This window comes from Salmo trutta, chromosome 14, assembly GCF_901001165.1.
Source record: "Salmo trutta chromosome 14, fSalTru1.1, whole genome shotgun sequence".
Classification (NCBI taxonomy): Eukaryota; Metazoa; Chordata; class Actinopteri; order Salmoniformes; family Salmonidae; genus Salmo; species Salmo trutta.
In genome coordinates, this window is record NC_042970.1 from 52,043,328 (window position 1) to 52,070,341 (window position 27,014).

The 27,014-nt window shown below is 41.3% G+C and overlaps 1 protein-coding gene and 1 non-coding gene across 2 annotated transcripts in view; one reads left to right on the top strand and one right to left on the bottom strand.

Moving 5' to 3' along the window:
• Positions 1 to 4,149: 4,149 nt before the first annotated feature.
• Positions 4,150 to 27,014, bottom strand: part of LOC115208364 (eyes absent homolog 2) — a 56,510-nt gene continuing 33,645 nt past the window's right edge. The window contains exons 2-16 of the mRNA XM_029776361.1: positions 25,785 to 25,853; positions 23,342 to 23,382; positions 21,800 to 21,924; positions 21,384 to 21,497; positions 15,297 to 15,373; positions 14,802 to 14,982; positions 14,526 to 14,665; positions 14,000 to 14,083; positions 9,635 to 9,724; positions 7,674 to 7,732; positions 6,563 to 6,723; positions 6,188 to 6,302; positions 5,685 to 5,806; positions 5,231 to 5,331; positions 4,150 to 4,722 (exon numbers count right to left, since the gene is read on the bottom strand). Coding sequence (XP_029632221.1) covers positions 4,642 to 4,722; positions 5,231 to 5,331; positions 5,685 to 5,806; positions 6,188 to 6,302; positions 6,563 to 6,723; positions 7,674 to 7,732; positions 9,635 to 9,724; positions 14,000 to 14,083; positions 14,526 to 14,665; positions 14,802 to 14,982; positions 15,297 to 15,373; positions 21,384 to 21,497; positions 21,800 to 21,902 — 1,428 coding nt within the window. The 5' untranslated portion in view covers positions 21,903 to 21,924; positions 23,342 to 23,382; positions 25,785 to 25,853 and the 3' untranslated portion in view covers positions 4,150 to 4,641. The remainder of the gene's footprint in view (positions 4,723 to 5,230; positions 5,332 to 5,684; positions 5,807 to 6,187; positions 6,303 to 6,562; positions 6,724 to 7,673; positions 7,733 to 9,634; positions 9,725 to 13,999; positions 14,084 to 14,525; positions 14,666 to 14,801; positions 14,983 to 15,296; positions 15,374 to 21,383; positions 21,498 to 21,799; positions 21,925 to 23,341; positions 23,383 to 25,784; positions 25,854 to 27,014) is intronic.
• LOC115148003 (U7 small nuclear RNA) lies at positions 20,480 to 20,534 on the top strand. The gene has a single exon (XR_003866578.1). It is a non-coding gene; the product is annotated as a U7 small nuclear RNA (small nuclear RNA).

The following is a 27,014-nucleotide window of genomic DNA, read 5'->3' on the forward strand; positions in this document are numbered from 1 at the left end:
TTAGCTAGCTAGCTACATGTCTTAACAAAAGACTCCACTCTAATTTTGACAAAGTATTTTCATTTCAAGTTAAAGTGTACTGTTAGCTAGCTGGCTCGCTAACTAATGTTACATCATGCGTTGGAATTGATTGTTTACCTAACTAGCTATCTAGCTACATTTCTTAGCAAAATATTCTCGTCTTAGTGTGCACCAGTTGAATATGTCCGGTGTCAGTAAACGTCGGCAACAAAGCATAATTCAATTGTTGCCAGCAGCACAGTTACAGTCACCAACGCTCTGGATAACATGAAAAAAGCCTAACCAGCTCTGCTAGGGCGAGTAAAACGGTCAGAGTGGGGTGTTCTCTCATTGTGTGTCTGGAAGTAGCTAGCCAATGTTAGCTTGGGTGCTTGACTGTAGTTGTGAGGTCAGAGCTTTCGGAACAACCCTACTTATTGGCCAGAGCGTCCAGTGTGCGCTCTGAACATGAAACAAAAGATAGAGCAATAGGGCGAGTAATGTTCAGTGAGTTGTTCTCATATGTCTGGAAGTAGCTGGCAAGTTGGATCAACCCTTAAAGAGATGGGTGGGGCTAAGGCTTAAAAGGGTGCGAACAATGCTGAATGGGTGTAGACAAAGAAGGGCTCTCCAATAGTTGACCCAAAACATTGAAAGACGGTTTTCTCAAAAGTGAGTTAACAAGTTGATCAACTTTCAAAAGCAGAATTACTTTTTTGAGTGTCTCAAGAACACAACTATGGGAAGCATTGGAGTCAACATGGGCCAGCATCCCTGTGGAATGCTTTCGACACGTACAGTCCATGCCCCGACAAATTGAGGCTGTTCTGTAGACGTCAAATGACCTATTAGCTGAAAATCAGTGAGCAATTCGATCTTAAATAAGATACACTTTTCTCAGAATGTAATTAATTTATCTTTATTAATCTATTATAATTGTCCGTCAAAACAAATCAACAATAAAACCTTATATACAAATCATAGCTAAGCTGACAGGCAGTGTAATAGGCACATGCATGTCCAAAGACAATCATACCATTTTCATTACATACAGGCTATATAAACATTCATGGAGAAAGATAACAACAATTGTACACCCATCAATTCATGAAACAGAATAAGATTCAATCGCCAGACTAAGTGCTCTATTCAATCTGTAAACCTGAAGTGTTACATTCTGGAATAGAAATGTAAAGGTAATTTACGATTGAGCTGACACATTTTGAATGTAATCCCCGCTAAAGCAGGAACATTGCCTTTAAATTTCAGTCGCGTTTTAAAGCTGAACTTCCGCGATGCGGATTGAATAGAGCCCTAAGTCCTCTCCATGACAAACGTATATGCTAAAAAGACGTTTCACAAGGAATTTATTTTTCTTAAGTTAAGTATATGATTTCCTTGTGCTTTGTCAGGTTGCTTTGTCTGTTTGTCTTTGTCTGTCTTTCTGCTTTTACACATTTTTTTCAAAGAATGGAATGGATAAGCTATTTGAGTATTAATCTTTGGTATATTAGATAACATTAAACAGTCATCATCCAGAAGAGGTATGGCACCTCCGGTAGGGTTGGAAGTATTTTGTCCAGTTTAGATTTGACTGCGTAAGTGTGTTTGTTGCAAATCAATAGAAGATTAAATTAAATGATTTATGACATATCATGGGTTAGTGGACTATGAATCAAAAGTTATGGTAAAATCAGAAAATTGTCGCTGGTAGGTTTTGCGAAAATCCTCTCCCATTTCTTTTAGGTCTCAGCTCATTTTGTGATTGGACACTTGACTGATTTGTATTTTCATCTACAATATTCATTCAACCTTTATTTAACTAGGCAAGACAGTTAAGAACAAATTCTTATTTTCAATGACAGCCTAGGAACAGGGGGTTAACTGCCTTGTTCAGGGGCAGAACGACAGATTTTTACCTTGTCAGTTCTGGGATTCAATCTTGCAACCTTTAGGTTACAAGTCCAACGCTCTAACCACTAGGCTACCTGCCGCCCCAATATCATTTTGATCAGGTATAACTGAACTGATCAATAAATACCGTAGGTCACAAATTATAGGTACAAAAATATAAATATTTAGACTATGAATGAATCAATAACCTGCTGAATGAGACAGAGCTACTATTGGGGCCAAAGTTATAATAGAAATGTACAATGTATCAAAAAAGCCATGTGAAAAGATCAAGTCAAGGTTATCTCTAATAACTTGCTGGTAGTGTCTACTAGAAGGTCTCTTATCTTAACAATTTCCTCTATCCCATTCCTAATAAGAAAAGTGAGCACACAACAAACAAATAAACTAAATTAAACTAATCATCCCCCACGTAAGGACTAAATGCACTTACAGTTGAAGTCGGAAGTTTACATACACTTAGGTTGGAGTCATTAAAACTCATTTTTCAACCACTCCACAAATCCTTGTTTAACAAACTATAGTTTTGGCAAGTCAGTTAGGACATCTACTTTGTGCATGACACAAGTACTTTTTTCAACAATTGTTTACAGACAGAATATTTCACTTATAATTCACTGTTTCACAATTCCAGTGGGTCAGAAGTTTACATACACTAAGTTGACTGTGCCTTTAAACAGCTTGAAAAATTACAGAAAATGATGTCATGACTTTAGAAGCTTCTGATAGGCTAATATACATAATTTGAGTCAATTGGAGGTGTACCTGTGGATGTATTTCAAGGCCTACCTACAAACTCAGTGCCTCTTTGCTTGACATCATGGGAAAATCAAAAGAAAGACCCCAGAAAAAAAATTGCAGACCTCTATAAGTCTGGTTCATCCTTGGGAGCTATATCCACAGTAAAACGAGTCCTTAATCGACATAACCTGAAGGCCGCTCAGCAAGGAAGAAGCAACTGCTCCAAAACCGCCATAAAAAAGCCAGACTACGGTTTGCAACTGCACATGGGGACAAAGATCCTACTTTTTGGAGAAATGTCCTGGTCTGATGAAACAAAAAAATAACTGTTTGGCCATAATGACTATCGTTATGTTTGGAGGAAAAAGGGGGAGACTTGCAAGCCGAAGAACACCATCCCAACCATCAAACACAGGGGTGGCAGCATCATGTTGTGGGGGTGCTTTGCTACAGGAGGGACTGGTGCACTTCACAAAATAGATGGCATCTTGAGGTAGGAAAATTATGTGGATATATTGAAGTAACATCTCAAGACATCAGTCAGGAAGTTAAAGCTTGATCGCAAATGGGTCTTCCAAATGGACAATGACCCCAAGCATACCTCCAAAGTTGTGGCAAAATGGCTTAAGGACAACAAAGTCAAGGTATTGGAGTGGCCATCACAAAGCCCTGACATCAATCCTATAGAAAATTTGTGGGCAGAACTGAAAAAGCGTGTGCGAGCAAGGAGGCCTACAAACCTGACTCAGTTACACCAGCTCTGTCACGAGGAATGGGCCAAAATTCACCCAACTTATTGTGGGAAGCGTGTGGAAGGCTACCTAAAACGTTTGACCCAAGTTAAACAATTTAAAGGCAATGCTACCAAATACTAATTGAGTGTATGTAAACTTCTGACCCACTGGGAATGTGATGAAAGAAATAAAAGCTGAAATAAATCACTCTCTACTATTATTCTGATATTTCACATTCTTAAAATAAAGTGGTGATCCTAACTGACCTAAGATGGTGACTTTTTACGAGGATTAATTGTCAGGAATTGTGAAAAACTGAGTTAAATGTATTTGGCTAAGGTGTATGTAAACTTCCGACTTCAACTGTAGATTCCCTAGGTCAGGGATGGGCAACTTTGATGGGTCTGGGGGCCACAAAAAACTGAACTCATTATGAGGGATGGTAGTTGCTTGCGGGTCACACCAACCACATTGAGTGCAAAGCATTTTAGCAGCCCTCCTCTTGACAGCGGAGAGACATTGTTTTATAGTTAATTTCGTGCAATTCTACACATTTTGCCATGGGGCGTAGAGAAAATGTGGAGCTTTAACGAAAGTTTGCTATAATTCTACACATTTTGCCATAGGGCGGAAAGAAAGTTTAGCAATTTTGTAACACATTTCTTGCAATTGTACTCATTTTGCCATGGGCGAAGAAGAACATTTGCTGTTTTACAGCAACATTTTTGTAATTCTACACATTTTGCCATGGGCTGGAGAGAAATGTTTGGAGTATTTAATATGATATCTGAGTGAGACTAACAAAATCAATGGTGTAACAAAATCAATGGTGGCTCCCGGCCGGTAATTCAACCATGATTGCAGGTTTAGATAGCTGACCGCTAGACGAATTTACCAATCTAAAACATTTTAGCTGATTTTGGCTAATTGACATAACAAGAGAAAAACTGCTGATGCTGAGGCCACCAGTTGCCCATCCCTGACCTTGGTCATTATTTTCAGTGCAACGCTCTAAAGTTCCAAAGTGGGATACCTTTCACATGTAAAAGTCCCTGTGTGAACGGGTGAAAGCACATGTAATATTTCCAGTAACAATTGCGATTCCCTGCTGATACAAAGATTGGTCTGTCATTCTTTGCTTTTGTATGGTGGTGAATCGTCGCCGCCCTCAACCCAAATGGCCCGTTGGACAGGAAGCGGCATCACCAGGCAGGAACTGGCTAAAGGCATGATGGGATTGTTATAGCGCCCACTAGAGGTAGTCCAGCTCCAGTGCATGACTTAGAGCCTCCAGGTCAGGCCGACACGACACTCTCCAGAAAGGCATGTTCTTCTGCAAGACACAAACAGACATGTTCAGAACATTGACTAAACTAGCTACTGCAAGATACAAAAGGAAATGTTTAAAATGTGGAGCACTGGCTAAACTAGATATTGAAAGACACAAACAGACATGTTCAGAACATTGACTAAACTAGCTACTGCAAGGTACAAAAGGAAATGTTTAAAATGCTGAACACTGGCTAAACTAGGTAGCTAATGTAACTAGCTGAACACTGACTAATGTATCTAGCTGGCTATTATTGTTTGGTTAACCACAGTCAAGTTGCCTAAGCTTGGCGAGCTAATACAATCTTAGACAGTGTTGGAGAGGGTTCAGTCAAACTAATACCGAACACAATTTCATCCTGCAGGATATAAACATTATTTTGTTTTTTCAAATAATAACAAGCAAACGCATCAAATAATATGTGTGGGTGCATATTCGAGCATGAAAAATAAGGCAGGGGGTAATATCTTGTGTACCCCCACCCCTTTTCCTGGTTACATGTGAGTCTCACCTTCTTGGCTACAGACTCTTCCTCCACTCCGTCCCCTATGACCACGTACACCGCTCGCCGGCCGAACCTCTGGGCCACACGCTCAAAGCAGCTCTCTTTTCCTGGAAAATGAGTGTTGTGTAGCTTTTAAAAATGTTAAGTGTTTAAAAGTGTTAAAAGTAACAGTTAACAAATAAGTGTTAAACATATGTAAGTATTAAACGTAAGTGTTAACAAAGAAGTGTTTAAATAAAACTTTTAATAAAAATTTCACAAACATAAACAAGGATCGCAGAAAACCAAAGTCTGCTAGTACTAGATTGTTTTCGCACCGTGGTTGGGAAACATTTTCTGTCGGGTACTACTATCTGTGCACAATCAGCCCAACTGTAAATATAATATTCCTTCCTTGAGACGATGAGTTGCGCTTTTTAACCCTAACAAGTGTTCTACGCCATATCGAGTGCTGCCTCACCTGTCTTGGTGGCACTGTAGATGTTCTCTATGGGGAACGCTGAGCCCAGACCGTAGAGCAGGACCTTGGACAGGGCTGGGATTAGCTGGGTGGTGGTCACCAGCACATTCACACAGTTTGGTCTGCAAACAGAGAGATGTCAACACAATGTCAATATGTGTGTCATGTTCAAACAAGTACAATAATTGCATTGTGTCAGTTTGAATGGGACAAAAAAAAGAGTGACAACAAGGAAAGAATTCCAGCCAACGGGTATTTCAGCTCCCGATCTTAGTCTTGTCAATATTTCCTGGTTGTGAATATACTGTAGCTCTATAGAGCTCCAGGTTCAATTTCAATACTGATTTATTAACCATGCAAAACATGAATGGTCAATACATTTGGAGTACTGTCCATTTCATTTTTATGGATTACAGACGCTAATATCACTTTACATTGTTTATTATTTTCTAAATAGTTCCACCATAGAGTAGCTAGGCAGTTGAGAAGGGGTGTGTCCTGACCTGGAGTTAATGAGGGCCAGGGCCTTGACAGCCTGGGTCAGCCACAGATCTGTCAGGACCTCCATCTCCCTCCGCAGCTGCAGCCATTCCTCCCGCTTGGGACTGCCCACCAAACCTGACACAATCACACACTAACACATTATTCATCATAGATTGGTATGCAAAAACAAAACACAAATTGATAGCTGAGCAGTATATGAAGATGCAATGTTCATTATTTATTACGATCATGATTATACAGAATGAACAAAATAAATGTACATTGTGATTTGTATATCAGTTAAACGCTAGAGAATATTACACACACACACACACACACACACACACACACACACACACACACACAGCCCCCTTCTAGCTCCTGTCAGAACCCACCTCCCACGTTGTTCTTGTAGGTGTTGTAGATCTCCTTTACTCGCCGGTAGCGGAAGGCTAGTTTCCTCATCCAGTCCACCCCACCATGGACACCTGAGCCCAGGCACAGAGTACCGGCACCCGCAGGGCTCTGGAACCCGTCTGTGCCAAAGTTATACATGCTGCAAGACAACAACCAGGAGAGAGCTAAGCATGAGAGAGAAGCATGCCAATGGCTAATCAATGTATACATTTAGTTGATGTTTGGTGGGATTTGACCAGTGCCTAAGACCAGAACCTGTAGTTACATGGAGTAGGCCTAGTATAATATAATAACTGAAGTAAGGTAACGAAATAATGGATTAATGCATTATGCAAAAAAAATAATCCTATAGTTAAAGAGCAAGGGTGAGACCATTAATAAAAAGAAAGATGCCAACCATGAGAGAGAGGCCTTTGGATTTAAGACCAATAGCTAACAGTATAATTGACACAATAAATCAAACAAATTGAATATAGAATGCATCAATATTATAAGTGCGTTATATTTAAGTGGGAGAACATGCAGTTTGCAAATCCAATGTAATGAGGTTCATAAATATTTTTGTGTGGAAAAGAGTAACATGCCTAAAAGCACTTAAATGTTAAGGAATGCACATAGGCATTTGAGCAACATCTTGCACTTTTTCAACTATTTCTTTGAAATCTATCCTAAAATTCTTCATCAATTTATGTAGTAAAATGTCTGGAATAAGACAGACAGAATGACAGTACTATTCTGATGAGATTGAAGAATGATGATACTGTTATTATCTTGCCATGGAGAGAGAGAGCGAGAGGCACATATACACACACGCATGCACGCACACAGAAAAACACAAACAGAAAGGGACAGAGAGAGACACAACAGGGCACAGATGTCAAGTCAACGTCTATTCCACGTTGGTTCAACGTAATTTCACTGAAATGACGAGGAAACAACGTTTATTCAACCAGTGTGCGCCCAGTGGGAGACGTTTTCAAGAAAGAGAGCAGGACATATTTTCAATACACCCCCTCCTTTACTAAACCCACTCAGTGTTGGTTTAAGTGTGGGGCCGAGTTGAGTTCAAGAGGAAAAGCTGTACAGTACCTCAAGTCCTGCCCATTGTCGTCTGACGCCACGTCATCAATATGAACTTGGTCACATTCCTGGGAAAGGAGAGGGAAAGAAAGCGGATATATTAGATAGGGAGATCCGTTTCAGAGCTGTGCACGGGCAGGTTTCTTCTTAAGGGAGCCTAGGGGAGCGATAGAACAAAATAAAAAATGTTAAACAAAAGACAACAGGGAGGCGGAAATAGGCTGCTGGGACATCCAGGCGCCAGAAGAAGAAAAAATTTACTTGGAATATGGGAGCGTACCAGCTCTACCTGACACCACCACAATCCACTAATAAACCCACTAAGATTTACACCACATCAACACCTTTTGCCAACTGCCAAAGAACCTTCAGATATATGCCCACTAAAAACAAGATCCACTGAACAGTATTTTGTGTAGTATTAATGTATTATTATTAAATTATTAGGATTTCTGGACTTTTGATATATTGGAAGCTAGTTATATAGTAGATATAAGGCTGGGTAGTGAACTACTGTGCAAAAAGTTGCTTCCTCAAACAAATCCTAAAAACGAATTTCCCATGATGGTACTATACAATACATGCACTATCCTCCCACCTCCTCTCCACCAAATCCCTTTGAATCTCCACTTCTGATCTGCTTTTCTCATTTCTTCCCTTCTTTTATCCCCTGAAACCTACTTCAGTAACTACTGACTTCAATCTCTTCTCTCACACAGCTACACCGGACTGAGACACAGGAAGACGCTAACTCATCACACTCTTACATATCAGCGTCCCTCATTCCCCCAATGCTCCCCTGACACTCTCCCAATGCTGCGACCCAGCTCCCACAGACACAGAGGGAATCGATAACACGACCCATAGAACCTAATAGGCTAAGCTAGTTTTTTTTTAGGCAGCTCTAGGCCCCGCAGCAGTCATTTCAACACCTCTCCAACTAAAGTGATTTAATGACATGAATTGGCATGCAAGGACAAGTACATATCTGACGTGCAAAATGAACAGTGACATATGGCAGATTTTAGGCTATTCTCATAGCACAAGACCACCACATTGTTGGAGCTAGTTAAATTATCCTCCATTTCTTCTAAAAGCATGTTTCGCTATAACCTGGTTATCATAGAGCTTTTCCTAGCTCGTATCTCTTCATCGCGTACAGGTTACTCAGCCTGTGGCATCTATTGACGCTCTATTAGCTGCTGACAAACCTGAAGGAAAATTCCTTCATAAATCAACCACAGCATATGACTAACAAAGATGGCCGCCACTAGTCTACTGTTTGTATGGGGAACTAACAACAGAGGCTGACAAATAGAAGGAACTTAAAAAGCGGGTTTGAAAACTGCTTTTTCTGCCTTCTTCCCCTCAGCTGTTCCTCCTCCCCACAACTAATCTCCCTTTAAGAGACAGACACACACCTATAATTAACAACTCAGTGTTCCTTCTCACCACAAACCAAATTTAAGCCTGGTCTTTGTTAGAACAAGGCTGTGGAATGCACAGAGAAAAACCTACCTGTTGTTCATGATGTTAAAAATACTCAAGTTTAACCCTAGCCCACTTAAACAGTTAGGCTTTCAACTCAAATATTTTGAGAATATGACAGAGTAACCCTAACAATATGAAAGGGAATCTTTTTTTAAAATGTGATGTAATATTGTCATGAGGGTTGTCACATAAATCCTGGGAAAACTCCTGGCCCTACTGATATATCAATTGAGGATGATGGATATAAGCAATGTTATGGATGATGCATAATAAAGAGGATGGATGATGTATGTATGATTCATAATAACAACAGTATGGATGATTAATGATGGATAATAAGAACAAATATGGATGATAGATTATAAACACAAGTGTGAATGTTAGATGATGGATGAGCAACAGTATGGATAACGGAGGATGGATAATGAGCAAAGGAATGGATAATATATTATCTAATCCATTAGGTGAGTGAGTCTCACCTCCAGGTCGTTGAAAAATAGCCGTGAGTCGGCCAAGTTGAAGATCATCTCCTCCATCCACAGCCCCAGCGACACTGCCTTGGATGAGTCCTGACAGGAGACACAAATACATTACAAAGGTCAATACAGCTGTTTATACAAGGATGTACTTAGTTTTCATCTACTCTCCCATTGACACCAATGCATAACTAGGTGAAAATTCACTCGGTTCTGCCCAGTCTGTGAGCCAGTAGTGCATGTCTTACACCCTACAGCATCTTTGTGAAAATAGTGACACTCACAACACATGCTAATTGGACGGACTGGACCTCCATCACGTCTCTGACACAGAGTGAAAGTGCCTTGGTAGTTACAGTAGCAAGCTTACATGGACATGATTGAAGTGAGGTGAGTAAATAGCCTATGACCTAATAACTTTGCTAATAACAAAAGCCCCTAATTTATTTAGCCAGCTAGCATCAGGGATATCTCTCAGGGATCCAAGAATGGTTAGTTGAAATGGATTTAGTATTCTCCCAAGCTTGCTTGCTTGCTAGACCAGAGGATATTTCTCCAAAAAGTTCCATCTTTGTCCCCATGTGCAGTTGCAAACTATAGTCTGGATTTTTTTTAGGGCAGTTTTGGAGCAGTCGCTTTCTTCCTTGTTGAGCAGCCTTTCAGGTTATGTCGATATAGGACTCGTTTCACTGTGGATATAGATATGTTTGTACCTGTTTCCTCCAGCATCTTCACAAGGACCTTTGCTGCTGTTCTGGGATTGATTCGCACTTTTCGCACCAAAGTACGTTCATCTCTAGGAGACAGAACGCGTCTCCTTCCTGAGCGGTATGACGGCTGCGTGGTCCCATGGTGTTTATACTTGCGTACTATTGTTTGTACAGATGAACGTGGTACCTTCAGGCGTTTGGAAATGACCTGAACCAGACTTGTGGAGGTCTACAATTGTTTTGCCTGATTTCTTTTGATTTTCCCATGATGTCAAGCAAAGAGGCACTGAGTTTGAAGGTAGGCCTTGTAATACATCCACAGGTACACCTCCAATTGACTCAAATTATGTTAATTAGCCTACCAGAAGCTTCTAAAGCCATGACATCATTTTCTGGAATTTTCCAAGCTGTTTAAAGGCACAGTCAACTTAGTGTATGTAAACTTCTGATCCACTGGAATTGTGAAACAGTGAATTATAAGTGAAATAATCTGTCTGTAAACAATTGTTGGAAAAATTACTTGTGACATGCACAAAGTAGATGTCCTAACCGATTTGCCAAAACTATAGTTTTTAACAAGAAATTTGTGGAGCAGTTGAAAAACGAGTTTTAATGACTCCAACCTAAATGTATGTAAACTTCCGACTTCAACTGTATACCGCTATGGTATATAGACTGTAATCAGAAGAAATACTCAAAACAAGATGCGCTTGTTTTGAGTTGCGTGCGCGCCAGGTGCCATTCCAAACTCCAACCCCCCTAACAGTCATTATTTTCTCCCTGTCCAAACAGCCTTCTAAAGACACTGGCAGTCCTTCTCTCAGATTGACAGGACAGGTTCCATCACCTGAGCAGGAAGTCTGATTACCTTTCTGTCAATCATTCTTTCCACCAAACTGCACCCTGCTCTTTCTGTCTCTTTCTCTCTACCTCTTTCTTTTCGCACACACACACACACACACGCGTGCGCACGCGCGCACACACAGTTATTGAAGAATTCAGGAATGAAGAAGACGCTTTTCTAATGATGGGAGAATTACAAATCTTCCGCAGACAACAGAGAAATCACAGTTTGTCAGAAAACAGTCCAGTACATTGTTGTTGTGGGGAGTGGCTGGGCACCAGCAGGGCAGGTGGCTGTGGTGGTGGTTCTACAACTTGGCAGTGTGACAAAATTGGAGGAGTGAGGCGTCAGTCAAAGGGGAGTGTTAGATTTAGAAAAATGACAGCCTTCCTCCCACCTCCAATTGATCCACAGCAATGTGGATTTGGTGAATGAGGGGGCGAGGGTGGAACGGGGGCAGAAAGAGAGTGTTGGGATGATGAGAACGAGGGGAGGTGGAGGAGAGGGAGGGAGTGTTTAGTTTAAATAGAGATAATTATCCGTAATCACACTCTCTGCTAAGTCTTCTTCAATGCGGAGGGAGGTAGCAATAACAATTAAAGAGGTGCAGCTTACTCTTCTTGCTAATCACAGGTCAGGAATTCACAGAGAACAAGAAAATATCATAAAGCAAAAAACATCCAAAATCCAGACAATTTCACTGATGCGTTCAGTGGTGGACTTTTGTATTCAAATCGTTTACGCATAGAGGAAATTCACACTCTAAGAAAGAGAGAGAGAAAGAGCAAGAGAGAGAGATGGCGCGGGCACTGTAGCCTACGTATGATAAATAAAATGCCCTTGGACCAATAATGTAGGGAATAAAATCCCCATGTGCTCTAGAGTTTACCTTGGTTTTTCAAAGGCAGTGAAAACAGTTTTTCATCACTACCATTTGTTTTCTACCCCTTCCTGGGTCCAGGCTTCCCTTGCTTGCCTCAACACAGGCCAAACACTTGTTTACCTCAATGAGTTGGGTCATGATGCAATGACTGTCATAAGGAAGGAGTTACAATATAGTCTGTCTGGTCTAGACACAGCATAATTTTTTTTTTTAAAGAAAAGTTGGGATCCTGTTTCTTTAATATAGGGAAACCTAAGCTAACATAAACATTGGTCATTGCCTGACAGTGAGCATTATTGTGAGACATATCAAACTCACTCCTACCTAATTGATAACCAATTCCTGGCTCGTAAATAATCCCACTAGGCCTTTGGTCGGAATCTTTTTGGGGGAGTTGAGAATTCTACCCCCCCTACCCAAAACCTTTTTTTTTCTCTGGCATGTCTAAGTTTTGATGTCAGAGCATGTCGGATTGAAGTTTGCCATTTCAGCGGGGAAGCTGGGTGGATGGAATCAGGAATTTGGCACATCAGTCAAATGCCAACACTTCCATCCTCTCCTTTCTCCCCGACAATATGTTGAAAAAGAAACAACGGAGTGCCAAAATGGCGGAGCGCTTAGGCCTAATACTTGTTACTCTCTCCCCATCTGGCTCTCTCTCTCTTTCCAACTCCACGTTTACATCGCGTCAAACCGCAGAGGGACCGTGAGAATTCAAAACACTGTTGTGGCCAAAAAAAAGAAACATGACTATTGTTGCCCTCATCAGCTGCCTGTCTATTATGTAAAGGTTAATCAGCTGTCAATCAAACAGTGGGACGTGGGTTGGCCAAACAAGTCCCCTGGATTATATAAAGAGACAAGAGTGCACAGAAGGAAAACACCAAGCGTGTGAAAAGTCAAGGAGAGAGCAAAGGACAAAAACACTTAAAAAGTTAGGCTTTAAGGTGTGAATCCTAACTTCCAGTAGAATATTAATTTAGTCCCATTGACATCAACGCACACAATTCCACTGGAAGTTAGGATTCACCCCTAACTGATATTGCATAGTTTATATCATCAAGTATTAGGGTTGCAAAGGGAGAGAATATTACTGGAAACATTTTAAGTTTACTAGTAAACTACCAGAATTTTGGTAACTTTCAAGTTTTTATTTTTATTTTATCAGATTACATCTAGTGGCCTTTTGGGGTACTTCAGATTATCACAGGTGTCTGTAATTATCTCTGGCCCTCTGTGTGGCCGTATCAAATGTAAAATATATACAAATAGGCCTCCTGAGTGGCGCAGAGGTCTAAGGCACTGCATCGTAGTGTTGTGGCATCACTACAACCTGGGGTTCGATCCACAAAAAATAAACATACTGTATATACAAATGACAAAATAAGAATATTTTTTAATAAAAAATAGAATGACAAAGATGTAAATCATTATCCTAAATATAACCAATCAACTTAGTGAATAGCATTGGAGTTTAATATTACGGTTTCAGCATGAAAGAAAATTACACACTATTATTCTATGTCAATATGTCTTTGTTGTAAATGTTTTGGCACCAAACTTGTGGCAGCTGTGAAAAAAGCTAATATTTGGAAGAGTTACAGAAAATAATGCCAATGTGGATTAGATGCTTTTTAGGCTATTTCCTCTTAAACCATATGATCTTCCCAATAGAAGACAATATGGAAACAGATATAAAAATGTTATGCTAAATATAAATACATTTTATTCAAGTATAAATGACCAAATGACCATAGATTACCTGTTAATCACCAAAATTACTGATGATTCCGCTAACTTTGTTAAATTACCAGTAGCTTTGCAACTCTATCAAGGATTAGTTTAAATAAGCCGTCAAATACTTTCAGGGTTATTTCATTTCAAAAGTGATATGGAGAGTGTTTTAAGTCATATAAGTCCATTTTTTATACCTTGCCAAATCGTGTGGAGAAGCTCCCTGTGAGCAAAGAGTGGAAAATGATGATGGTCTCGTCAAGGTCCCACACAAACACACGCTGGAAAATAAGATAAAGACATATTTAGCCAAATAGAAAAATAACAATCTCTACGTTGAAGAGAAAATGACATTGCAGCTACACATACAAACTGGTCAATCAGTAGAAAAATGACTTGGAAAATCATAAAAGACCACCAAGAACTGTTCTACCATTATTTGTAAATGTTGTGCACTCTGTTATGACATTTACTGAGTGAGGTCTATAAATGACACTGCTGATGATTTCTTTACAGTTATGAAAGTGCAACTTCACTTTAAACCAGCTGTCTAACTGTCAGTAATCTATGTTTTTACCTTTTAATAACAGTATGTCTGTGGTTTGTTGTGTGCCTATGTGTCTATAGTGTCTGTGGTCATATTGTAGCTCAGTGTGTCAATGGTTACCATTGACGGGATGTGTGTGTGTGTGTGTTTGTGACTTCCATGGACTGTAACATTACCTCTATATCTGAGTCCAGGGGGGGCTGTGGGTCACTGACTCTTTTCCTGCCCCTCAGTTTCCCGTCTGAGCTCCGTCTGGCTGGCACCCCCTCTGGCTCTTTCCCTGGGGTGGGGGGGCTAGGGGGCGGATGGTACTCTCCTGGAACACACACACACACACATCCCGTCAATGAAAATGTCTAAAACACCAAAGAACACGACAGAAAGATAAATAGAATGTTAAGAGGATAATAAATCACTCAAATAAAGAGAAGAGGCGGGCCAACCATCTGTACCTGGGTGGGACTCGGGGCTGTGATTGGGCACCACGGCAGGGTGTTCTGGATGCTGATAGGGTATGGGCGTGGTGATGGCGCTAGGGCTGATGTTGCTGCTTGCGAGGTACGGGCTGTTGTAGTGTGTGTTGTAGTATGGCGAGTACTGGCTTTGGCTGTAGCTAGAGTACGCTGAGAAGTCCTGACAGAGGGAATAGGATGAATATTAAACACTTCATAAGATGTATGAAAGAAAAATACACAGAATATTACAAATGATCACATATTGGGCTTCACCCTTTCTTCATAGATTTATAAAAAATATATATCTACCATGTCATGAAAGAGGCTATCACTGAAGCCAAATGAGTGGCACATTCAATTGTAAGTTGCAGTATTCCAAACCCATTTAATGCCATCCCAGCCATTTGGAAACTTTTTGTACTGCGAGAGCTGTTTTTATTTGTATAAAAGATCGTTGTCCATAACGGTGTGCCTATTACATCCTGTACTGACCTGTTGTGTGGGGTTGAATGGAGTTGAGCCTGTAATGGGGTTGGCTCCCTGGAAAATCCCAGAAGAAATACTGCTACCTGGAAAACAACATTAAACCAATGTTAAAAACAGACTCACATTGACTGGCATTTACAGAAGTTGGACTTGCATTGAAAGCGCCATTGAAAATATATTTTTATTGATATTGTAACACCAATAAATTGAACAAATGGAAATAAAACAGGCAAATTTAAGAATGCAAGGCAGTTAAACGTAACTCAACAGAAATTGCACACCTATCGTACAAGTATGTCAGTCAATTATCCCTCATTAATGGGCATAACTATGCATTTGTAACTATGTGTACTAAGTGGATCGTGAGACAGCATTAGCCCTAGAGTTGCAAAATTATGGTAACCTTCTGGTAAAATTCACAGGTTTTCCAAAGAATCCTGGTTGGAAGATTTCCAGAATAAGAAGGGAATAAGCAGGAAACAACACCTACTGTAATGTAATCAACTCAACATGAATCGCAGAAGTAGCTTCACAACATGGCCTCAAAACATTGACTTGCCTCAACCCCTCCATGGAGTATGGCGCTTGATTTATGAGTCCCAACGAGAACAATGCAGTTGGGGGGGAAGCCTGGTGTGCTAGCTAGCTACTCCATCAGTGTTATCGACTCTGCTGAAGGAATGCCTTCCTCTGGGCTCTTTTCCCCAGCCACACTCGTTTGCTACCCCTCAACATCCCTCTTTCCCTCCATCCTTACCACCCCAAAACCTAACCTTAGATGAATGACTACCCAGAACCACCCGGGAGTCTCCCAGGACAACAAAACATAGTCTTCAAAGCAACATCACAAAGAAACCAGAAGGTCTCCAAATAAACAGTGGAGTTTCTGGTTTTGATTTGGTCTGTCCTTTGTAGTGTAGTTGTGTGTGTGCATGTGTATGTGGGAGGAAAGGTCTGGTGGTCTTGTACATGGAGTTGCCATGGGAGTTTGTTTCAAGCCACTCTAGGTTTTGTTTACCTGTACTGAAACACATGAAAGAAAGCAGAGTCATCCCATGTATTCCATTGTTAGAATACCAGTGTTTCAGTCTTACTTTCTGACAACAACGGTAGCTGGCTGAACCTGGAACAGACTGACATTTCGTCCAAGCTTAGATAAATGAATCTGCTACAAAAGACAGAGCAAGACAAATATAAATATAACAAATATACAAAACTCTCGTTGAAGATCATTGTGGATTCTATAAACCTGCTTTGCTATAGGGCCATATTCTCGTCTCTCAAGTTTTTATCTTGAGTCTCCTCTTTTGGGTCGTATTCATTAGGATCAAACAGAAGACAACTGAACTTGTCCAATAAGAAACGCTCATTTCAGTTTTCCATTGCTCCAGTGCGTACTCATGAATACGACTCTGTTAACAGTGGCCCTGCATTCCCCTGTCAGTAAGTCCATGCAGTTCCTTCATTAGCCTCCCTTCCCAGCACCACAACATGCACCTTAACCTCTAAACTCTGACAGAGCAAGGTCAATTTCACGCTGCTTTGAAAGCCATCAAGTCCTACTGAGCCAAGCATGCTTTGGGTGCCGAAGAACTGGGGAATGTGTGGAGCACAGACACACACACATGGAACACACGGACGCACACATGCAGACACACACACAAACACACACAAGAGCGTGCTGGTTCGGGCCGTGGTGTGGGTGTGTGGGGAGGAAGGGGCCTGACCTCCAGAGAGGAGAGAGAGAGGAGGAGAGAGAGATTGCTGACGCCAGGCACCCAGACCGCAGCTAATGGAGAACAGGCGTGGAGGAGGACAGACGGGCACTGCTATGGACACCCACCTGGAAATGACAGGACCCCACTCACTGGGCTCCTAAGTCAGAGGGCCAGATGATGATGGTAAGATCAGAGAGAGAAAGAAAGCGAGAGGGAGGGAGGTATAGTGGCTTGCGAAAGTATTCACCACTCTTGGCATTTTTCCTATTTTGTTGCCTTACAACCTGGAATTAAAATTGTTTTTGGGGGGGGTTGTATCATTTGATTTACACAACATGCCTACCACTTTGAAGATGCAAAATAGTTTTGTGAAACAAACAAATAAAACAGAAAACTTGAGCGTGCATAACTATTCACTCCCCCAAAGTCAATACTTTGCAGAGCCACCTTTTACAGCAATTACAGCTGCAAGTCTCTTGGAATTATGTCTCTATAAGCTTGGCACATCTAGCCACTGGGATTTTTGCCCATTCTTCAAGGCAAAACTGCTCCAGCTCCTTCAAGTTGAATGGGTTCCGCTGGTGTACAGCAATCTTTAAGTCATACCACAGATTCTCAATTGGATTTAGGTCTGGGCTTTGACTAGGCCATTCCAAGACATTTAAATGTTTCCCCTTAAACCACTTGAGTGTTGCATTAGCAGTATGCTTAGGGTCATTGTCCTGAATGAAGGTGAACTTCCGTGCCAGTCGCAAATCTCTGGAAGACTGAAACAGGTTTCCCTCAAGAATCTCCCTGTATTTAGCACCATCCATCATTCCTTCAATTCTGACCAGTTTACCAGTCCCTGCTGATGAAAAACATCCCCACAGCATGATGCTGCCACCAGCATGCTTCACTGTGGGGATGTTGTTCTCGGAGTGATGAGAGGTGTTGGGTTTGCGCCAGACATAGTGTTTTCCTTGATGGCCAAAAAGCACAATTTTAGTCTCATCTGACCAGAGTACCTTCTTCCATATTTTTGGGGAGTCTCCCACATGCCTTTTGGCGAACACCAAACATGTTTGCTTATTTATTTCTGGCCACTCTTCTGTAAAGCCCAGCTCTGTGGAGTGTATGGCTTAAAGTGATCCTATGGACACACACTCCAATCTCCGCTGTGGAGCTTTGCAGCTCCTTCAGGTTTATCTTTGGTCTCTTTGTTTCCTCTCTGATTAATGCCCTCCTTGCCTGGTCCGTGAGTTTGTTGTGGTGCCATAGTCTTTCAATTTTTTTAATAATGGATTTAATGGTGCTCCGTGGGATGTTCAAAGTTTTGGATATTTTTTTATAACCCAACCCTGATCTGTACTTCTCCACAACTTCGTCCCTGACCTGTTTGGAGAGCTCATTAGTCCTCATAGTGCCACTTGCTTGGTGGTGTTGCAGACTCTGGGGCCTTTCAGAACAGGTGTATATATACTAAGATCATGTGACAGATCATGTGACACTTAGATTGCACACAGGTGGACTGTATTTAACTAATTATGTGACTTTTGAAGGTAATAGGTTGCACCAGATCTTATTTAGGGGCTTCATAGCAAAGGGGGTGAATACATATGTTTTTAATTTTGTAATTTTTTTGAAACAAGTTATTGCTTTCACTTCACCAATTTGGACTATTTTGTGTATGTCCATTACATGAAATCCAAATAAAAATCCATTTAAATTACAGGTTGTAATGCAACAAAATAGGAAAAACGCCTAAGGCACTGTAGGAGAAAGGACTGGCCATATAAAAAAGGATAGATCTCATCAAAAGAGAGAGGTAAAGTGAGTGTGTATGTGAGAGAGAGAAATAGAGGGAGGGAGGGAGACAGTAAGGAGGAATGAAAGAGGGTAGGATGGCTAGCCATTTGTAAAGTAGAGAAGAGATCAGAGCGAAAGGCACAAAGAGAGGTGGAGTACTGACCTTGTATGTGTCTGTATTTGGGTGTTTGTGTGCCAGTATGTGTGCATGCAATCGTCTGTGTGTCTGTCTGTATTCATCAAGATCTCATTGTTTCCATTTGAAACTCGAAGTATGCATGTCTATTTTTTACCCATTCATTCTGCTTGGTTAGAGGGTTAAAACAGAAACAGCTCAAAGGTTAACAGTTTTGACATTATTTCAGAGTGGTTAAGGTAAGGGCTATGGTTTGGGGAAGGCTCTGCAAAACTACCGACCTCATACCATCAAGTATCATCAAGTATTCTCACGGCTTGCTGGAGTATTCTGAACTGCCGTAGCGCAGTGGTCTGAGCAGCGCACTTTGGCTCCAAGCATCACCAGTTCCCACCACGTGCTGGGCAATTGTTTTTGTGTGTGTGTGTGTGTGTGTTTGTGAATTAGGGTTTAATATTTTCCAGATAATCAACATATTCTTCCTGCTGAGAAAAGTTTGAGAAATTACCAGACATCCTGGTATTACCGTGAAAACCAGCAGTGCTATTTGAAAGCATTCACTGACTGTACAAAACATCTTCCTTATATTGAGTTGCACCCGCTTTTGCGCTCGGAACAGTTTAAATTCGTCGGGGCATGGATGTGTTAACAATGTGTTAAAAGCATTCCACAGGGATGCTGACCCATGTTGACTCCAACGCTTCCCATAGTTGTGTCATGTTGGCTGGATGTCCTTTGGGCGGTGGACCATTCTTGATACACATGGGAACCTGTGAGAAACCCAGCAGCGTTGCAGATCTTGACACACTCAAACCGGGGCGCCTGGCACCTACTCCAAACCCCGTTCAAAGGTGCTGAAATCTTTTGTCTTGCCCATTCACCCTCTGAATGGCACACATACATAATCTATGTCTCAATTGTCTCAAGGCTTAAAAATCCTTCTTTAACCTGTCTCCTCCCCTTCATCTACACTGATTGAAGTGGATTTACAGTAACAAGTGACATCAATAAGGGATCATACTGTAGCTTTCACCTGGATTCACCTGGTCAGTCTATGTCATGGAAAGAGCAGGTGCTCCTAAATGTTTTATACACTCAGTGTCTGGAGAGACCTGAAAATAGCTGGGCAGCGACGCTCCCCATACAACCTAGCAGAGCTTGAGAGGATCTGCAGAGAAGAATGGGAGAAACTCCCCAAATACAGGTGTGCCAAGCTTGTAGCGTCATACCCAAGAAGACTCGAGGCTGTAAATGCTGCTTCAAAAAAGTAAAGGGTCTGAACACTTATGTAAATGTTATACTTCAGTTTTTTGTTTTTTAAATTAATTAAAAAACTTCTAAAAACCTTTTTTTGCTTTGTCATTATGGGGTATTGTGTGTAGATTGATGAGGGAAAAACAACAATTTAATACATTTTAGAATAAGGCTGTAATGTAACAATGTGGAAAAAGTCAAGGGGTCTGAATACTTTCTCAATGCACTGTACAATGCTCATTCCCCTCCCTATATCGCAATTCAACCTCAGTCCTACCTACCTAAAGGTTATGGAAAATTTGCTCTTTCAGTATTTCTCCAGCAGGTTTCCTGAAGGAGAAAGCCTCCACTTCGATGTCAAATATAATAAAACAAAAACACTATAGTACAGTACTACTATAGTACTACAGTAAAGTCTGCAAAAACACTACAATGAATACTACAGTAAAGTCTGCAAAAACACTATACTATAGTATTTATAGCATACTATAGTATTTTTTTTAATGTGGGCATATAGTAAGCATAAACATTTATAGAAGCCATGCAAGTAGCCTAAAGGATGTTTTCTATCGGGGACTTTATGTTGAGTAAATATGGTAGGCTGCTAGCGTTGTGATGACTGGTCTAATGTAACCTATGAATGAAGCCAGAGAGTTTATATGTCACACATGCATATTTTGTATTTTTCCATCAGCTAATTTGCTCCTCTCTTTCTCGGCATATCCTCTCACCAGTTGTGATATGTTCAAGGGATTCTTGGGGAGGGTAGGCTATGGCCATCCTTTTTTTAGCGCTGATCTGATGTTTCCTGTAGGCCTACATCTGTTTGCAATGGCATGGTAGGAGAACCTGTAGGACGCAGCGACCTTGTGCAAGTAAAAACGGTAGGCTACAACAGCACTCACACTGAGCGTTAATTATGCAGATAGCAAAGCAGAGAAGTCAGATTTAGACATTGCATATAATTTAACAGTTCCATTTCCCAGGCTGTTCATAGAAATAATGTATTATAATTTACTAGTTTCTCAACATTATTTATCTCGGGAAACAAGAATGGGTTTGGGAAGGATAGCCCAGTAAAACTTGGTAATCCGGTTACCGATATTAAACCCTTGTGTGTGTGTGTGTGTGTGTGTGTGTGTGTGTGTGTGTGTGTGTGTGTGTGTGTGTGTGTGTGTGTGTGTGAGAGAGACTGACCGTGTGGGGAGTAGCTGTAGAGGCCCTGGCTGGGGGGAGTGTTGCTGAAGTTGGAGTAGCTCAGCAGACTGTTCTGTCCTGGAGAGTGGCTGAGGCCATCTTCTGTCTTAATGTCTGCAGAGGAAAGGAAAAAGGAGATAAATGTTTACACTGGATACAGTTACTGAAACTGGTTACACTGTATTTTACAGAGGGGCATGCTGTAAAACTGGGTGTGTTGTAAAATGCGGGCAGCATTAAATCAGTTTGCGAGCCACATTTGGCCTGTGGGCCTGTAGTTTGAGACCCTGGTGTTAATGGATGTGGAGTTGTGGTTCCTATTCACGGTACCTTAGATGCCATACTTTCAAGACAACTTTTAAACAGTCATATCCCCACCTCTTCACCCCCATATTGAATGATATGACGGTACTTACTGTATGAGGGCATGCTGTAGCCCTGGGTGTGGTATGTATACGGTGTGTAGGGTCCCGTAGGCTGGAGGGCAGGGCTGTACTGGGTCTGTCCGTACGCCGCCATGACAGCTCTTAGGTCAGCTGATCTAGGAGGAGGAATTAAAGACTGGTAAGTTGCTAAGCAACATGGGGACTATATGTATTGTCATGTTGGCTGCTTAGCCTATGCTACGCTAAGCTATGACTAAGAATTGTCACACATCAGATGGTGTCACTCCTCCAGGACGCTCGTCCCTCAACTGATCTGTCTTGTAGGACCTGGAACTCATATTGAATATTGACAATTCAAAAAAGTAAAACATAGTTCTAAATTTCACAATATCACTGCACTCTCGTATGACTCTCCATGAAATAGACAAAATAACTAGCAAGCTGTGGCAGTGATTTAATAGTTTGCATATGAATATAAAAAAAAGCAGGTGGCACAAATTTGCGGCACAAATTCTGGTCACCAGTGCAGTGACTTGATCAGCTGTGTAGCTAACTGTTGTAGTTAGCTACTTTACTGACACAGTTAGCTAGCTCTTCCTTCACTTACATAAAAAGCTTGCTTAGCCTGTTTAAATTACCCTGAAGTTGTAGACATGTAGCTGTTATCAGCTATCAGCATGTTTCTCCGCGATCGTATCGTTAGGTCAGCTGAGCACAGTCAGCAGCTGACTCGGGAGGTTACTGCAATGACTCATGGCAGAAGAACAGCTGCTTCATGAAAACTCATAATATTGTAAGCATTAGCACTACTAGCTACAGTAACTTGCTAGCTAGCTTTTGATGGAAGATTCAACATTGTGTGTGCAGCATTGTGTGTGTAGTAGGTAGCTGGTTGGTTAGCAGCATCGTTGCAGTCAAAGATGATTTTAGTTATGTCCTCCTGCCTTGGTCTAGGCTCTGAGATTAAAAAGGTTTAGGGCTCCCTGTGGCTCAGTTGGTAGAGCATGGTGTTTGCAATGCCAGAATCGAACCCACAGGGTTGTGGGTTCGATTCCCACGGGGGGCCAGTACAAGAAGAAAATGCATGAAATGAAATGTATGCATTCACTACTGTAAGTCGCTCTGGATAAGAGCGTCTGCTAAATTACTAAAATGTAAAATGTAAATGTAGTGACTGGCTCAGCTAAAGTTAGCAAGCTAATGTTAATGTTAAACATATTATGCTAGCTTTCGTGCTATAGGCAAACTTCAGAAATACTGCTCATTGAAGCACTATAGTCCTTAGCTATATGTAAAATGGAGCGACTAAGACTTCCTCACCACAAAAGCATTAACATTATTGGCATATTAATTGTTTTAGCTTATATTATTTCAGACAGTTTTGACGCAGAAATGGGGTTCAGCAGATGATGTCACCTTGGTATATTTTCAAATGGTAGACAGCACATTGTAGCATAACTACTTTTGAGCTATCCTATTATCCTTTGCAAGATACAAGACAGATCAGTGCAGGCGAAATCAACGTGCTATCTAACGTAAGACAATGATGACTAAAATCTCAACAACACTCACTTGCAGATGAAGGAAGAGTCTGATATGGAGTCTTAGTGTCCCTAGAGGAGAAAACAAATGAAAGAAACAGAGAAACATGTATAAATACCAATAAAAAATAATATTCACTGAGAAATGAAAAGGGCAATAAATAACTTGAGATATGATTTCACAGTGATAAAAGGCTTTATACGATTCCAATTTCAACACTTAACCATAATGCCATAGTATGACATTTGATAAAACCAGTCTGATCCCACAGTGACTGTACATACATACCCCAACCAGAAGCCATGGATTACAGGCAACATTCGCACTGAGCTAAAGGGTAGAGCTGCCGCTTTCAAGGAGGGCCAGATGGATTACCAGTACGTGTAGTCCGAGCATGCACTGACCAACTGGCAAGTGTCTTCACTGACATTTTCAACCTCTCCCTGTCTAAGCTAACCTGCCTAAATGACTACCGACCGTAGCACTCACGTCGGTAGCCATGAAGTGCTTTGAAAGGCTGGTCATAGTTCACATCAACACCCTTATCCCAGAAACCCTAGACCCACTCCAATTTGCATACCGCACCAACAGATCCACGGATGCACTCCACACTGCCCTTTCCCACCGGGACAAAGGGAACACCTATGTGAGAATGCTATTCATTGACTACAGCTCAGCATTCAACACCATAGTGCCCTCAAAGCTCATTACTAAGCTAAGGACCCTGGGACTAAACACCTCCCTCTGCAACTGGATCCTGGACTTCTAGGTGGTAAGGGTAGGTAACAACACATCCACCACGCTGATCCTCAACACGGGGGCCCCTCAGAGGTGCGTGCTCAGTCCCTTCATGTACTCCCTATTCACTCATGACTGCACGGCCAGGCACGACTCCAACACCATCATTAAGTTTGCTGATGACACAACAGTGGTAGGCTTGATCACCAACAACGATGAGACAGCCTATAGGGAGGAGGTCAGAGACCTGACCGTGTGGTGCAAGGACAACAACCTCTCCGTCAACGTGATCAAGACAAAGGAGATGATTGTGGACTACAGGAAAAACGAGGACCGAGCACACCACATTCTCATTGACAGGGCTGTAGTGGAGCAGGCTGAGAGTTTCAAGTTCCTTGGCATCCACATCACCAACAAACTAACATGGTCCAAGCACACCAAGACAGTCGTGAAGAGGGCACGGTCAAATCTATTCCCCCTCGGGAGACTGAAAAGATTTGGCATGGGTCCCCAGATCCTCAAAAGGTTTTAGAGCTGCACCATCGAGAGCATCCTGACGGGTGGCATCACCACCTGGTATGGCAACTGCTCAGCCTCCGACCGCAAGGCACTACGGAGGTACTGGGCCGTACGCACTACCATCACCGGGGCCAAGCTTCCGACCATCCAGGACCTCTATACCAGGTGGTGTCAGAGGAAGGCCATAAACATTGTCAAAGACTCCAGCCACCATAGACTGTTCTCTCTGCTCCTGCATGGAAAGCGGTACCAGAGCGCCAAGTCTAGGTCCAAGAGGCTTCTAAACAGCTTCTACCCCCAAGCCATAAGACTCCTGAACAGCTAATCAAATGGCTACCCAGACTATTTGCTACTCTCTGTTATTATCTATGCATATTCACTGTAATTGACTCTGTACTGGTACCCCCTGCATATAGCCACGCTATTGTTATTTACTGCTGCTCTTTAATATTTTACTTTTTTTTTTTAGGTCGTTTCTTAAAACTGCATTGTTGGTTAAGGGCATGTAAGTAAGCATTTCACTGTAAGGTCTACACCTGTTGTATTTGACGCATGTGACAAATACAATTTGATTTGATTTGATTCCACTGTTTAAGTTACGTAAAAGACCTGCTGTTTCTTTAAAGGAAAATACAGTGTGTTACAGCCTTAATAAAAAAAATATTACATTCAGGTTTTGTGTCACTGGCCTACACACAATACCCCATAATGTCAACATGGAATTATGTTTTTAGATTTTTTTTTACTAATTAATAAAAAATAAAAAGTTTAAATATCTTGAGTCAATAAGTATTCAACCCCTTTGTTATGGCAAGCCTAAATAAGTTCAAGAGTAAATTAAATAGTGCTTAACAAGTCACACCCCTGAGTGAACAGAATCACCTTTGCCAGCAGTTACTGCTTTGAGTCTTTCTAGGTAAATCTTTAAGAGCTTTGCACACCTGGATTGTACAATATTTGCACATTATTCTTCTAAAAATTCCTAAAACTCTGTCAAGTTGATTGTGATTTTGAGATATTTCTGTATTTCATCTTCAATAAATGTGCAAATTCTTTAAAAACATGTAATTATGGGGTATAGTGTGTAGATGGGTGAGATTTTTTTATTTTATCCATGTTGAACTCTGGCTGTAACACAACAAAATGTGGAATAAGTCAAGGGGTATGAATACTTTCTGAAGGCACTGTATATTTTGCAAATGTCTGTACTACTTACTTGACTCTGTAAAGAGAGGGTTTTCTTCCCTGGCAAGGGTGTCACTCAAGGTCCTCGCCGTCAACTTTCCTGTGGAAACAATAGTGAATAAGCATTAGAAGTATGCGGGTGACTGACACAAAGCAACATGCCTTGGGCACTGACTTACTTAAAAGTTGGAACAGAACTCAAATTTGGGCCAAAAGAGCAGGGGGATAATTATCGTACTCGGAAAGTTCACAGAGTGATTTAGGTTTAGGAAAGAATGGAGGTTTTGACAGAGAAAAGAGACTGACAGCCCAACAGACAGGCAGACAGGCTGGCAGGCTGACAGACAGGCATGCTACAAGTCGGAGAGAGCTGATGAGGTTTATAAAGTATAAGAATGCACCATAAGGGATGCCACTGACAGACAACAGTCAAATTACACCCGTTTTTTCTTCCTCGTCAGTCAAAATGGCTGTTTGTTAGTAAGAGCTTGATGGATGACATAGTTTCCTGGGAAAGCGCAGAAGAATCCCCCACTTCTTTGCTTCTCTCTCTGTCTCAACACCTTGGCACCTGTACAGAGGTGTCACATCACAATGACTGCGGAGAGGTAAACTAGGTCAAGTTAACGGCATAATCGGACAGAGCAGAGTTGTATGTAAAGCACTTACTTAGAATGACCTAGAAGCACACCTAAACTCAGGCATACTGTTACATTTATGTTGTACAGAAGTGTGAAATGCCAATATACACAAATTACCAATATACAGTAACAGCCAAAAGTTCCTTTCCTGTGGCGGTTCTCATGAGAGCCAGTTTCATAATAGCGCTTGATGGTTTCTGCAACTGCACTTGAAAAAACGTTCAAAGTTCTTGAAATTTTCTGGATTAACTGACCTTCATGTCTTTCTCGTTGCTTATTTGAGGTGTTCTTGCCATAATATGGACTTGGTATTTTACCAAATAGGCCTATCTTCTGTATACCACCCCTACCTTGTCACAACATAACTAATTGGCTCAACGCATTAAGAAGGAAAGAAATTCCACAAATTAACTTTTAACAAGGCACACCTGTTATTTGAAATGTATTCCAGGAGACTACATCATGAACCTGGTTCAGAGAATGCCAAGAGTGTGCAAAGCTGTCATCAGGGGTAAAGGGTGAAGAATCTATAATGTAAAATATATTTAGATTTGTTTAACACTTTTTTTGGTTACTTCATGATTTCATATGTGTTATTCCATAGTTTTGATGTCTTCACT